Consider the following 16,002-nt stretch of genomic DNA (forward strand, 5'->3'; position numbering starts at 1 on the left):
TATTCATAACCAAATGATTTTTGAATATGTGAATAGTTTGAATATGTGAATTGTTGCATTTCTTGAAAAATTGTCAAGAAGATAGTGCTGCTCCCTCTTAAATACTTTTTCCATTGTCCAGGTTACTATGAACCCATGATTGCAATCACTTGCTATCATGGGAATGTCAAATAATTATTCAAGTTATACTCCAAAACCCCTGGAGGGAAATGCAGCTGAATCATGCACATTCATTCATTAATAGGAAGCAATATAGTAGTTCATATTTTAACTTTCATTAGAAGAACATCTTACCACTTCTTGGATAAATCACAGTTTGTTAAATAAGGGTAAATGCTTCAGTTGACCTCCAAATTACATTCTTAACTCCTGGGGTCTCAACAAAAATTTCCTGCAGCAAGTCTGTTTATTCCCACTTAATTCTTTTCGTATAAGCTTTAATATTGTTAAGTCTGCTGAGCAGATATTGGAGTGTATTAAATATTAATATTGGAGTAAGTGAGAATACACTCCCCAATTTAAGGAATTCTTTTTCCCTGACCCCATTGAAGATTAATTACTGAAATTTAAGGAATTAAGAATGAAAATAGGGGTAGTCCTCCAGTTATGATGGTAATTGGAAGTAGAATTTCCATTGGTAAGCAATGTGGTTGTAAAGCATGATTTCACATGACCATATTACAGTGACTGCAATCCTGGCATTCCTCATCATTACCTGAATTCCACTGGTTATTAGCTGAGGACCCACCCATCCCAACCCAAACCTTTCCAGTCTTGATCCCTCCCACCTTCAAACCTCAGTTCTTCCAAGGTAAAAAGGACTACCTCCCCTTCAGCTCCCATCAATGGTCCCCCTCCTCATCTGTGTCCTTTTGATACCCTGCATTCTGCCTTGAGGGAATGGTGGCAAACAGTCCCTAGGATCATGCTGTTCTGATGCTTGTCATGATGCAGTTCAAGGGCATCTTGGTATGTTGTAGCTCTGGGGCTTCAAGAAGCACCTGGATAAAGCGCACTGCTGTCCCAGCCTGGCTTAGCAGTGCAGTGTGATGTGAAGCCACAGCCATACCAGGAAGTCCCAGTAGTGCAGTGCAAAGCTACAGTTGCCCTAGAAAGCCTCAACGATATTGCACAACTCTGCAGCCATCAAAGCCCCAGCAATGGAGCACGCAACTTCCCAGGAAACCTTAGCCACCCCAATCCTAGTCCCAGCTTCACTTGCCCTAGCCACCCTGCATACCTCTGCTTCAGTTCCCTCTGCCACCCAGCTTTCCATTACCACAGTTGACATTTGGTATCATCTTGCTCTTGTTATTGACCAGTTATGCCCATCCTGATCCTTTGCAAGGTAGCTGCTGGTCATCTAAGGCCATCTTCCTTAAGACTTGCTAGGAAATGGGCATTGGTAGAAGTTACCGTGAACGCCCTTTCTATCTATGCTGTGAGAGAGCCCAGGATGGGTTGACTCCTTCCTATGACGTCATAGCTGAGTCTGTACTAAGATATAAAAGCCAGCCCCTGGGAGAGACCCCAGCTTTGGCGAAGATACTTGACAGACTGAAAGGTGTCTCTGAAAGCCCAAAATAAATACAGAAATATGTCTTACCCTCTCCGGACGAATCAAGGGAGGGGCTGGGCTCTCTTGTAGCATAGATAGAAAGGGCGTTCACGATAACTTCTACCAATACCCATTCTCCTCCATGCTGCATCGAGAGCCCAGGATGGGACATACCAAAGCTTGCATGTCCACGGGCAGGTCCTCGTCTGGCTCATCACACTGACTGTGGAACCACTCGTTGAAGTACCTGTCTGCCGAAGGCTGCAGTCGCCGAGGCAAAAGCATCCAGACAATAGTGTCTGATGAAAGGAGATGGGGATGTCCATGTGGCCGCACAACAAATCTCCAAGGATGCTTGGGTCGCCCAGGCAGCAGAAGTGGCTGCGCTTCTGGTAGAGTGTGCCGTCAGACCTCGGGGAACCGGAAGGGCCGCAGCTTTGTAGGCCTGCTCTGACATTATATCGATTTTTCACCTTATTTTTCCCTTTCTTGATTGTTTTTTTAAATCTTGAATTTTCCATTTTCTTTCACCCTTTCCCCTTTTCTTCCTCAACTAAAGTTGTTTGTCCATTAAAGATGGCTTCTTCTTCTTCATCCCAGCTTTCTTGTTGTTGTATTTCCTGATAAGTAGAAATCGCCATTTCTAAGAAGTGAAAAACAGACCCAGAAGAGCCCTTGCCTTCTTGTTCCTCTTCTTTTAGCTTTTTAAATTCCATTTTCAATTCTTCCACAGATAATGTCATTGTGAGAGGTTTTTTTTAAAACAATCCAAATGTTTTTAGTCTTCCAAAAGATAATTTGCAAAAGTCATCCAGCAATCAAAATCAACACAAACTGTTTCATTTAGCACTTTCTTCTTTTAATACTTTCTCTTCCTGGGGTAGAGTTCAATTACACAATTCCAAAATGATTTTTTAGAAGTTTTATTGCAGTTTAGTCTCTGATCTTATAAACTCCAAGAAGTCTCCTCCAGCAAAATCTTAGTATAAATCATTTACCTCTCCCTTCCCACTTATAGCAAAAAGATTTTGATTTTTAAATATCAAAGTTCAGAAATCTGTAATGTCCCCTTGGCTTTAATTTTCAAAATTAGTTACCTTCTGTTGCCAAAGCGGGTATTTTCGATTTCCATTTGCTATCTCCGTAGGGAAGGAGAGTGGAAGAAAAAAACTTTCCCTTTCCACTTTCATCCACAGCTTTTTACGATCTTCTTGGGAAACAATGTATCCTTTAAAGAACTAAATATCCAGGGTATTCAGATGTTGCTTGTTATCCTGGTTCAGCCAAAAACTTTCACTTTCTCAACTTCTTCCTGCACAAACTTGTCCAGCTGAAAGGTTCTTTGTGGCGGCCATTGCTGACCGCCGTTCCACCACCTTTGGAAAAGGGAGTTAAGCCGGCTGGAGAAGGGGGTTGCGATGCCTCCAGACCCCTGCCCGGATCTTCCCTATCTTCAGTTATCTCTACAGGATAAGTATAGCCTCCAAATCCAGCTGGATCGGAGGCACTCCAGCAGCGAGTGCAGCAGGAATTGCGCACAATCGTGAATTCCTATCGCCACCGAAGCCTGACAAACCGGAACTCGCAACAGAAGATGCCATGGCCTTGGATGCAAATTTGGCGGAATCGAGAGTGGCATCCGCAGTGAATTCCTCTGCTGCAATAATCTTATTAAGGTCTTGGTGAGACCGAAGGTCAAAAGCAGGCAATCTATTCTGGAGTTGGCGCAGCCACCGTATGGATGCCCTGGTGAAGAAGGATGCTGCTGTTGAAGCCCGAACAGCCCAAGCAGCAGCCTGGTGATTGTGCTTGAGGGTCTGTTCGGAACGTTTATCATCTGGTTTCAGGATACCTTCTGGCTCTGTGGGAATGAGAACGAGGCCAGAACCGGAATGTCAACAGAAGGCACTGCCAGGGCATTGTCCAGAGCTGCGCTGACATTGTAGAAACGGTTATCTAGAGAAGATGGACGAGGACCTGCCGAAGGAGAAGCGCACTGTTCCTTGACCATGTCCAAGAACAAAATGGGAGAAGGCAAAACCTCTGCATGCACTACAGGCTTGGAGAAGAGCGAATCCACTTGGCTAGAGGGATTTCCTTGTGGCTCGGGAGCCACTTCCTCTGGCTACAGCTTGGCAGTGACCAAGGCCTTGCTGAGTAATGGTCTGAAGAGAGTAGGTTTGAAGACCAATGCAGAGGATGTCTGCTCTGGGCAAGAATCATCTTCCTCTGAAAGATTTTGGTCAAAAATCTGATCCTCTTCACACTCTGAATGAGAGGAGTAACTGTGTTCAGATGGTGAAGGCCTTCCTTCCTCATCAACCTCCTCCTATTCTGGTAGAGAAAAATGGACCCTGAGGTCCTGAGGCCTGTGTAAATCAGGATGATGAGACAAGGAACTTATAGATTGAGAAGGGCCTGAACCCTTTCCAGAGGTTGAAGAATTTGCTTGAAGCCTTGCCTAATGGCTGATGAGACTACATCTTGGATATCCCTTGGTCTATGCTCAAAGGTAGAGGCAGAAGGCCGAAGGCCCGCTGCTGTGGGAGTGAAGGTAGCTTCAGGCCTAGATTGAGGAGAGGTTCAAGGCCTGGAGGGAGGGGGAGGAGCATAGAGCACAGAAGCCTGTTGGAAATAAGGCCCAAATCTGCTTAAATCCTGAGGATCTGACTGTACAGCAAGAGCCTCAGGAGACCAGGATGGAGGATGGAAAGGCTCATAGATAACTTCTCCTCCCCTGGGAGGGCTTGGTTGGGGCCCACGAGTATCACCTGAAACATGCTGTAGTTGCACTCCCTTCTGTTGAATAGTTCTGTTGAACTGCCTCTCTAGAGCTGCATGTCTGCGCTTCTCTGCCCTCAATTCAGCCTGAGTTGCCCTCTTAGGGACTAGAGCCTTAGCTTTGATTTTAGCAGCCACCTCTCTCTGGACTGATTGGGTGCGTTGCCTACGTCATTTTCTCCTATTGAGCTTAAAAGACTGTTCCACTGGGGGGGAAAGCTCTGCCAGAGCCTTATCTTGCTCCATTTGTAAAATAAAGGCTCTTGTGTTGGAAAGGAGCTGTTTAGAAATTTTTCTATTAATCCCGTTAGGGTATAAATGGCCCCCAGGCTTACAAAATGGCCACTCATCTCGTGGTGGAAGGCTTGAATCCAAGATGGCCACTGACTACAGGAAAACAGGCTCCAAGATCGAAGAATTGCTCCTTAGGCTATACAGAGCCCCGAGCGAAGTCAGCAAGGGAAAAACACAGCAACCAGCTACACGATCAGCTGGCTTGAGCTCTTATCAGTTTGCCGATCGTGTTTACGATCCCTCCAAACTGCAGGCGTGGGGGAGGTCTGCAGACGCTGCCCAGCTTGCCTGCACAGAGCTCTGTAAAGCTGCTCCCAACGTTGCAGGAGAGAGCGAGAGAGAGAGAGAGAGCGCCCTGCTCTCCTGGGAGCTGCTTGAAGAGAGGAAAAAAGGTACTGAAGATCGCTGGTGATTGCTATCTAACAGAACGCTTTCAGAGACACAGCTACTGACTGAAAGGAGCTGAGTCAAAAGCTGGGGTCTCTCCCGGGGGCTGGCTTTTATATCTTAGTACAGACTCAGCTATGACATCATAGGAAGGAGTCAACCCATCCTGGGCTCTCGATGCAGCATGAAGGAGAACCACTGTGTGCAACTCTAGGAAGAAATCCTCATGTGGCCAGCAACTGCAGGCCAGGGAAGCTTGGTTAGTAGCGGGAACAAGAAGACAGAAGATCAGCTGTTAGCGTTGCAAGGACCATGGATTACAGGGGGCCAAAAGGTCATATATGAGGGGAGTTGAAACAACTCTATAGTCATAAGTGGGCTACCAAGTATCCAAATTTTGATCATGGGACCATGGGACCACTGCAACAGCCATAACTTCAGGGAATGTCATTAATCCTTTTTTTTTCAGTGCCACCATAATTTCAAATGGTCACTGAATGAATTATCATAACTTGAGAGCTGCCTCAAGTTTTAGTACTGTATAAATAATGGGATGAAATTTCCATGAACCTATTAAATTGTGTATTATTCTGAGTGAGATAGTTTTAAACTTCTAAATAATCATGCTGCTCTTTTTTACACTAATATTGTATATGCAAGGTATCTGTTTGCAATTTGCACATGTTTTATAAATATTGTAAGCCAAATGATAAATATCTGAGTATGGTCAGTATGCCCCTTGATTACTGGATATTTTGCTTGCATACTGAAAATAAGTTCAATCCCTGTGTGTGGGAGGGAGTGGGGTTTATAGCTTTTGAAGTAAGGTCTCTTAAAATCTTTCTACATTTATTTGGACGTTTGCCTCAGCCATGGTACAAAACATGACCAAATAAAGCACAGTTCAAATTTTTCCTCTTCTTTTCCACACAAAGACACTTGAAAATAATAGAATCAAATTATATATAGTGAGGACCTGTGTAGATATAATGTGATCTCTTTCCTGATGTACTCCTTTTTACCGAAAAATCTTTAGGGGCTTCAGAATAGAAGAAAATATGTATTTATTTCTATAGCGTTGTATTCAATTGGGCCTCAATCTCTGTTTATTGCAGTATGACAAAATTTTAAGATAGAAAATTCAGTTTACATTATAACTAAATTTTATACTGATTCCATTTGTTATATATTATAGTAACTGAGTCAAATTGTTATTGTGATAATGGTATGTATTGGTGCTGATTTTATTTCTGCTGATGTTAGAAATACCTTCAAATGATTTGCAAAAATTTCAGGTTCTTTAATTTGATTTTTCAAATCATATATGCAAAGTATGCTAAGCCAAATCTAAATATTTTTAACCGGTTAATTTTAGGGATTATCTAATGTAGGAAGAATATCAATTTACAATAATTTAGAGTTTGGGGTATCTTTCAGATCTCTTCCTTTTGTAGCACAGTGCTTCTCACTTTCTTGCCTTTAGGCATATTGAATAATAGTTCCTAAAATGCCTAATTGCTGTGTATCGTTTTTTGGCTAGAAGTTCCTATAATCCAACACTTTGCAGGGCAATAGAAATAGGGCATTACTTTAACTAGTGATCAAGGTAATTCCTTGAATTAGAGATGCTGCTCGCCTTTAATAAAAATACAAACACAGCTTAAAGCGAGAAAGGTTCAGAACATATTAGGATTTCAGATGGCTTTCACACAGACCTTGTAGGATATACCTGGACAATTTTTTTTACTAGAATTAACATTTATTCTCTGGGTGGGATTTAGCAGTGATTCTTTGTATTTATCCTGTAACATGTTGCTAGCATGATCACATACTTTAAACTTTAAATTTCCTAGTTTATTTCAACAGCATAGTAGCTTTGATTTCCAGCTGAGATTGATTTATATTATAATTGAAAAATTCATTGAAGTTTTAAAGAGTATGTGTTATAATGACTACTCAAGAGGAAAGAATTTTACACCAATCTTCCCCCTCTTTTTTTTTTTTTTTCATTTTGTAAAAACGCAGAGAGTGAAGGACATTCAATAATGGTGGAATTGCTCAAACTGAACACGAGAACTTTGAGAAATTCCACACTTTTGCAAGATTTGGAACAGTTTATTCATTCTATGTACAAGTACATATCATTGAAATCTTGTACAATGAACTAAATAATGTTCTGTCCTCCTTGTCTATCATGAGAAATTTTGGGGACGGTACAGTGAGTTAGAGAATAAAAAGGAGAAAGAAAATAATAGTTTGCATGGGCTGCCTTCCTCTGAGTGAGCTATCTTCAAGTTGTGTCTTTCAACCCAACACTGTGTACCATTTATAAGAATATTTTGGGTTTTTGTGAATAGTTGGTATAAAGATGGATTCCTCATCTTGGAGTGTTCACTAATGAATGGATTAAAATATTCCTTTGAAATAAAATTCTGTATTTGCTACTTGAATAATTTCTACAGAAAATTCTGACAATTAATAGTGTTAACTAATTTTTTTTCCCTATGAGTTCAGTTGCATAGTTCAACTTGAGAATTTTACAGTGTTGCTTTTTTTTTTGGTTGAAGTAGTACAAAATGTCAAAAATTAGAAGGAAAGTCACAGTGGAAAATACCAAGACCATATCTGATAGCACATCGAGAAGACCCAGTGTGTTTGAAAGACTTGGACCCAGCACTGGAAGTTCTGCAGAGGTGAGTCCAAAAGTATTCTTGGTTCTTAATGTGAAACTCTCATAAGCCAGAGATTATGGCAGGGAATGCTTTTCTCTTTTCTTTCTAATAGAGTATGTCACCTTATTTAATGGGAATGCTATAAACCTATAAAGACTTTCTTATCTTAGACTGATATATTACGAACTCTCACATTGTTTCAAATGGGATAAGATGAAGAGGAACATCTTTATTCAGTACTTGTTCCTGATTGAATAAATGTTTGTGTCCGTAGTCTAAACATATTTGATTTCAAAAAAACAATCCCCTGGTGAAGAAGTGGCTCCTAGCTTTTTTGTTGAAGTTGTGTCTCTATGTAATGGGGTTTCTTTAAATATTTGAAGCCATCGGGATAACTTTCTTGGATGCAGAGCACCATGTTTAGCTCTGCTGACAGCTGATTATTCAAACTGGTTTAGAATGCTGCAATTGGATATTATCTATTTCCAACTCTGATTCTCTAGGTCCAAATCCCCCCATATTTGCAGGATGAAGCATGTGGATGGGTGAATTGTTTAGCTAAAAACAAGACAAATTCCAACATTTGAATGCATGCCTCACATTTTTGGTGATACATGTCATTGCTCATGGTCAGGAAAAAAACCCGTTATCTTTTAGTTGTGGGTGAGAAGAGATCTTAGTTCATGTCAATATACCTTGAAATGACTTCTGTTATCCAACATCTGGTAATGAGCACTGTCAGATTTTGCACTAGATAATTGTTTGGTTTAGAATGATATGTGGAATTATTTATTCTGTGAGTCTTCACGCAAGCAGTATTCCAACATTAGTTTGAAATTCACCCAGTAATGTCTGTCTCTTAGACACAGTGCCGTAACTGGTTGAAGACTGGCAACTGCCTCTATGGGAACACATGTAGATTCGTACATGGCCCTTCACCACGAGGTAAAGGCTTTAGCAGCAGTTACCGAAGGTAAATGAAGAACTCAGCTTCCTATTCAAATGCTCTTTCAAGCTGTTTTCTTGTCATCGTAAAAAAAATACAGTGCAATGATGTGCTTTATAAAGAACATATTTTGGAAATATTGCTATTCCCTGACTTTTTGAGTGTTGATCCTGAAAATCAAAATGTTTTTGTTACTGGTTAATTTCTGCTTTAATAAATTTACCAATGATAATCAGAAGTGAAAAAGAAATTATTGCAGTTTTGTTTTGCTCAAATTCTCTCTGGTAGGTGATTAAGACAATACCAAATTCTCAATCTCTCTTCATAAAATTTTACGCCTGGCAGTGTGATCAGTAAATAACTATGCTTTCACACTTTTATGACAAAATTATTTTTCTAGTTGTCAGTATAAAACAAAAATGACATACATGACAAGTTTATTTTCTTTAGTAACTCATGAAGTGCTTTGGCCTTAGGTTTTGTTTAGCTAAAATGTATGTATATAGCCTGGAATCCCAATTAATTCCTTCCACTAACAGATTTGCATCAGGTGAGATGGAACAGTAGCTAATTTTTGCTGTCTCCTATACTTTTCCATACATTTTCTAAGTTTGTTCATGGGAACAGGGATTGGAAGACAGATTTTGAGGTATGAAAAAGTAGTTTATAAAAGAACTAGACTGCAATCCTATAAACTTCTGCGAATAAGTCACATTGCATTCAAGGGGCTTACTTTGGGAATTATTATTGCAAAGAAAGTGATTATGATTCTTTCTTTAGTTTCAGAGGAAGCATGATAGTACTACAGTGTAACTAGCAAACCATATTAGTGGAAAATTTAGGCCTTACATGCCACAAATGTGGGATGGTTGAGGATAGGGTTTCTAATCAATAAGACAGGAGACATACTCAGATAAATTTCAGGTTTACAGAAACATATAAACATACAGTTTGTTTACAGAAACATAAAAACACCTAGGAGAATAACCACTTTTCCCTCAAAAGCAAGGAGAGTACCTAAGTTGAAAAAAAACTAACAAGTAAAGATAGTTCTTGAAGTTAGGCTCTTCAATTAAGTCTCTAGTTAGTTAAACCAGAATAGTTCCTCGGTGGGGAAATGGAAACACCTTAGAAGGAAATCAAGAAAAGAGGGAGGCCATTCCAGCATTTAAGTGTTGGACAGGATGGGAGCAGAAACAGGTGGAGGAAGCACAAGATGTTTAGAATAGGAATGTGAAATTAAAGTTGGTGAATAGACATTAATCTGTCATCTAAATTGTATACAATTTATCACACAATCTTTTCTGAAAAATTCATTCAAGAAACAAGCTTGATTTTATATATTTTTTACTTATAGTTTTATCGCTTTTTAAAATAATGACTAGAAGCATAAAGACAAAAATGCAAAATGCAACAAAAAAGAAAACATATATAATATTTAATTATGTATAATATTGTGTATAATCACAAAATGATATGTTATGATTTTATATTGCTTGTGGAATAGTTAATAAAAATATTAAGTACTAATCACTGCTCTTATTGCATAAGTATAAATTGATAAATAGATATTGTAGAAATAAGAATCCTCAGTGATATTTGGGGATTGATGCTATAAAGTCTAGACTGATGACCGATCATGGTGAATTGATTTTAAAGTAAAGCAGTTCAGATCAATAAATGAAATCATTCAACACTATGAGGACGAAATGATTTAAAATAAATCCCATTGTAATATCTGCAGTTCTCGTTATCCACAGTTCTTCTGAGTACACATATTTTTTGTCATATGGTAATTAATGTATTTCATGAAGAAGTACATTTTCTAGATTGAAGAAAGACAAGACTTGATTTCTGTCCCCCCCCTCACCCGCAAGCATGTAATTCTCTTGAACTCTTTAAATAATTAAATCGTCAAATATTAAATAATCATTAAATCTTTGGGAAAAGACTTGTGAACTGCTTCGGCCTCCTCCCAGTGTGATTTCTGTCCTGTTTCCTTCTCTTATTTACAATATTGATTGGGAGCATAGGAAAATTTGTATAATCCTGTTATTTATGGATATTAAATGAATATAGAGAGTAGAATAGAGATGGGGATCTTGTATCCCTCCAGTTATTGAGACTCCAATTTTATCTTCTGTCCATAAAGTTAATAGTCAGAGATGATAAAAATTTTAATCCAATAAAATCTAGAAGGAAATCATGTCTCTCAAAATGTTTGGGAAAATCAAATGTTAATACTGTTAATTAAATAATCCTGTATATTACATGTTATATTATTAATATACATTATATAGACAGACGTGTGTCTGAGTGTATGCGTACTGACAGAAATACTATGCATACACAACCATATATCTTTATATACTTTCTTACAAGATAATACTCCATTCAGGTGGGAAAATGATTCTCTTTTTACAGGAATGCATGGATAAGACCTTTTTCAGCAGCCCTTAATTGCTTATTAATATTTTTCTATTAATACTGCTGGTTTTTAATATTTATAACATTTTTATTGTCTTGGCTCTTACATGTAGTTGTTTGGTTTTTGTTTGTAAATCATTCCAAGAGCACATAGCATTTGGACCAGATATAAATAGAATAAATAAGAATCTTCCTTTAGTATCAAGATAAAATAAATGTATTCATGAAATTATATAAATGGATTATTATAGACTCATGTTTGTGTGTGGGCTGCATTAAGCTCTATGTAACTAACTTAAATCTTGAGTAAAAATCTATTTAACTTTTTGTTTTCATCTGTATCTCAGTTTCCTAAGGATATGCACTTTTTATTTATTTTTAAAATATAACTCATTTGAGGGCCTGGTGTACAGGGATAACTCTAGGTAATGTTTTTCTGTTACGTTTTTCCTGTTAAGAATGGAGACTCAGTTCAATTGGGAATAAATCAATAAAACAGGACAGGTAGGAAGAGTGAGAAAAAGGCTACCCATGCTGGGGTAAAATGCAATTGTATTTTCATTCAAAGAGGCAGAGATGGTGCTCTGCACATTCTGCCAATATACGGTACTTGTTTGATAGGCTGTGAAAAGTGTAATGAACCTGTAGAGGAAAATTAAAACCTTTTTTCCTTTTCTGCCTCCCTTCCCAATGAGCTTGACCAAAATACTGGTGTTCTTCTAGCTGTTATAGGGAAACAGTTACTCTGAAAAATAATGATGGGGAGTTTTCTTGACTAGCTGTGTGCAAAAATTTGAAATGTTTTAAATTTAAAATACCAGTCCTATCTGTTTTGAGAATTGTTTTGTGTTTAGAATAGCGTAGTTCTACTTCAGTACTGAATGTTTCCAATTGTTTTCAGTTCTTATCAACATTATCTCACTTTCCCCTTTAGCAGCTCTTTCCCACAGGATAATTGCTTATCTTGTTAACAAGATAATTGCTTATTAACTTACTATTGAGAGGATAAAATTAGCAAATGCATGGGAATCCATTTTAATATTTCTAACTACATTAATTTAATATCTTTTAAATTATAAAGAGAATCTTTATCTTAAACAATAGCATAAAATAGGACCATTATTTAATTTTCTAAAGTTACATCTTCTTTAAACATCTGGAGATAGTGAATGTTTACATCCATTTTTAAACTTCTAACCATCTTGGATTTTCTGCTTCATTTAAGTCCTTGCCCTCCTGCAATTTAATATTTGTTTAATATTTGTCTTACTATACCTCAGAGTATAGTTACTATACCTCAGGGTATAGTTGGGCCATATCTGAATGTCAAAATAATAAGCATTTATATCTCATATTCAAAAAAGTAATGTGCATTTTCCTATTAGTTCATCCTTATAATGGAAGAGTAAGGTTGGGATACTGTTTTTCCTACAACAATATGGAGAATTTGTAAATTACACATTAGCTTACATTGACTTTTTTTCACAATAGACAACTGCAACTAACTATATTTTTTCTTGTTGGAAAAAAAGATTCTGCTACATTTTTAAAACTAGAAGTAAATACTTTGCATATCACATAAGAACAAAATGAGAATGGTAGCAAACTAGGATGTGCCAATGAGTGATAAATAAAGAGTGAACATTCCTTGAAAGTATTTCTATAGGCAGTTCCTGGGTAAAGAACAAGTACTTTTCCTAATTCTGTGTTTAATTGGAAGTTGTATGTGAGTTGGAACAGCCTATTACTAAAAATGGTAGACAGTGTTCCCCTTCCTCAAGCTGATGAACTGCTGACGCCATGCAGGGCTTTCAGGATCTGCTGAAAACAGGCTTTATATTAAACACACACAGCTTTCTGAAAGCATTGTGTGATTTCAGCAGTTCATTGGCTTGAGGAAAGATAACACTACCATTTTTAATTATAGACAGCCTGTTCATATGTAGTGGTGGCTCTTAAGGCAGATGTTCCTAACCCAGGGACTGCCTGTTATTTTTTGATATTTGAAGTCTTTAGATTGCCAATATTTGCTTTCAGGCAAAATAGATATGGTATATGTTGCATTCTCTTTCTACCTGTGGAAAACACCCATATTTTTGTATATTAACTTTTATTACAGTTTAGATAAGCTCAGTTATTCAAGCATAGGAAAAATGCGTGTGAGTTGCAGATGCTTTGTGATTTTGAGATATAGATAAAATTTAATCTGTTTGTCTTTGTTGCGTAGCTATACATGTGTGTATGTGTTTCAAACTGGGTATATACCGAGTTTTCAGTAGTTAATGTAGACAAAGTGACATTGAATATTCCCTCAGATTTGAATTCAAATCATCTTCAGATTTGAAGATGCAGAAAAAGAAAGATACTAATTACTCGAAGTTATTGAGGTGATCAGTTACTGCAGACATCCCCCAAACCAGGTTTTTTTTCAATGCAACTGATTATTTGTAAATATTAGGTACTTAAACGTAAAACTGCTTCTCTGTATTACTTACAATATTCTGTAATTTCAAATATGTGGGAAAATTTTTTGTTGAAATAAGTAACAAATCTGTAATCTATCTGTTTCTAATCTGTGTCTTAATTCTAATTGATATATACCCTCTTTAGAGAGCTTACATATCATCTCTTTATTATTTATTTATTTATTGAATTTATATTACTGCCTATTCGCCCATGGCGACTCGTGGCGGCTTACAGAATGTAAAACCATATTTAAAACAAAAAAACCCAATAAAAACTAACAAAAAGAATCAAATAAATTAATAAAGTACAATAGAACAAAATCTGGAAAAAAAATTCCCCCCCAACTCCCCCCCGATGACAGCAGATCACACGAGCCATTTGATGGGCTCTATCCCGCTCTGGGTTCCCCAGGCCCACTGGCAGAGTACCAGTGAGTTCCAAGAGTATTAGTGAGGGGGCCATTCTAATCTCTGGGGGAATGATGTTCCAGAGAGAGGGAGCCACCATGGAGAAGGCCCTTCTTCTGGGTCCCACCAGATGTATCTCCCTCAGGGATGGGACCTGCAACATTCCCTGCCTCCCTGCTCTGATGGGTCGGGTAGATGTGACTTTTATACCAAAGTATTTTGTGTGCAATTGAAGGCAGTTCCTTTGATTGTTAGAAATGAATGCCCACATCTTTGTGCTGGCAGAAAAGAGCTCCTAGTAGATAACTTACTAGGACTTTGGCAGCCCCAAAATCTTGTAATCGCATTGTTTTCCTAGATGTAGCAGTCTGTTTAGCAGAAAGTTGATGTGTGGCAAATTCAAAAATTAGGGAATAGCCATATGTGATCAGGATTCCCTCTAACTAATGTTAGATGTGAACCAGTGATGGAATATATTTATTTATATAATTTCTATGCCACTCATCTAATTGATACAGCAACTCCGGGTGATTTACAATGTAATAAAAAGTACCCCAAAGCAATAAAATTACAAAAAAATATTGAGTAGAAAAGTGAAAAAACGAGGTGTTGGGTGGCCTGGCGGTGGGGATCTTCTCTACTTGGTCAGCTGCCCCAAACATAGCAGACCTTTGCTGGGCCCCCAGACAAACCAACAGAGCCAATTTTTTAGGCTCTTGTAGAAGGCCAGGAATGTGGGGGCAAACCTTAAGAAAATATTCCAGAGGGTGGGGGCCCTAGCAGAAAAGGCTCTTCTTCTGGGCCCCGCAAGCCAAAATTCTTTAGCCACTGGAATCTGAAGAAGGCCCTTTCTGCTGGAACAAGAGGGGCTGGTTCCATTGGGGTGAGGCAGTCCCCCAGATAGGCTGGACCCATGCCATAAAGGTCTTATAGAAGTGTCACATGTACCACCCGAGGAACTATCCATGCCACTGCATTCTGTTCCAGTTGTAGCTTCTGGATACTCTTCAAGGATAGCCCCAGGTAGAGCGTACATATTGTCACATGAAGAAAAGTTGCTGCAGTGAAAATAATACTTGCGACCTATGACATGCTTGCTACCTATGACTGATAACAGTGACATTCAGAACACTAGTCCACTGTTGTTGTTTTGCCTCTCACCACCCTTTGCTGTGTTGTTGCTGTCTTAACTAACTGCTGTGTCTTTCTTCTCCCAGGCAACTCCACATAAGCATAGCGTTACAAGAATCCTATCTGAGCTCCTTCACATGTATAACTTGTCAAAGAAATAGAAATGAAAGAGATTTTTAAGATGCAAGAATTGACAGACTAGACCAGGGGTGTCAAACTCAAGGCCCGCAAGTGAGATATGGCCCGCAGTGTGGTCAGATCCGGCTCGCAGGGCCGTCCTGGTTTACCCAATGTGAAGAGGAATGATCAGGCCAGTGTGACTTCGGCCTGATCTACCCACTGCAAAGAAAGATCAGGCCAATATAGCTTCAGCCCGGCCTATGCAGTGCAAAGAGGAAACATGCCAGCAATTTGGGGAGTGGCATCAAGCTGGCCACACCCATCCAGTCAGGCATGGCCACCTGGCCCCCGAGGTCAACCACAGCCCTGATGCAGCCCTCAATGAAATTGAGTTTGACATCCTTGGACTAGACAGACCCAATTTTATCAGGCTAAATAAAATAAATACTATGTTTAAATAAATGAGAACTTTTCACCGAGTATTAATGCAGTGACATATAAATGGCAACATACTCATCATTCAGTATATTTATCCCTCTCTGGGATATTGCTATTACTGCAGTTTTCTAATTCTCTGGAGTTTATTAATTGCCATTAATGATGACCAAATGATGTCTGCAATATTTAAAAATGTGGCACCGATTGCTAATATTTTTCTGAGCTTAATTCAAGAAGTTAATCTCAACCTTTAAGCAATTTAAACATTTGATCCTATCCTATTTTGACTATCCAGATATTAAAATTTATTAACAGACCCAGAGGGCTCACCTTGGGGGCATATGAGAAAACTTTATGCACCATTTTCAGCAGTGG

At 38.5% G+C, this 16,002-nt stretch overlaps 1 protein-coding gene across 11 annotated transcripts in view; it reads left to right on the plus strand.

Moving 5' to 3' along the window:
* The window catches only part of ZC3H13 (zinc finger CCCH-type containing 13), a 46,454-nt gene that overhangs the window by 6,836 nt on the left and 23,616 nt on the right, over nt 1-16,002 (plus strand). For 6 of the 11 annotated variants that reach the window (XM_087918431.1, XM_087918451.1, XM_087918421.1 and 3 more), the window contains exons 2-3: nt 7,588-7,713; nt 8,556-8,665. In XM_087918431.1, coding sequence (XP_087774557.1) covers nt 7,597-7,713; nt 8,556-8,665 — 227 coding nt within the window. In that variant the 5' untranslated portion in view covers nt 7,588-7,596. The remainder of the gene's footprint in view (nt 1-7,587; nt 7,714-8,555; nt 8,666-16,002) is intronic. The other 5 variants (XM_087918434.1, XM_087918452.1, XM_087918458.1 and 2 more) reach the window with 1 other exon arrangement.

Source organism: Pseudonaja textilis, chromosome 1, assembly GCF_049901715.1.
Source record: "Pseudonaja textilis isolate UNSWEBS1 chromosome 1, rPseTex1.2, whole genome shotgun sequence".
NCBI lineage: Eukaryota > Metazoa > Chordata > Lepidosauria > Squamata > Elapidae > Pseudonaja > Pseudonaja textilis.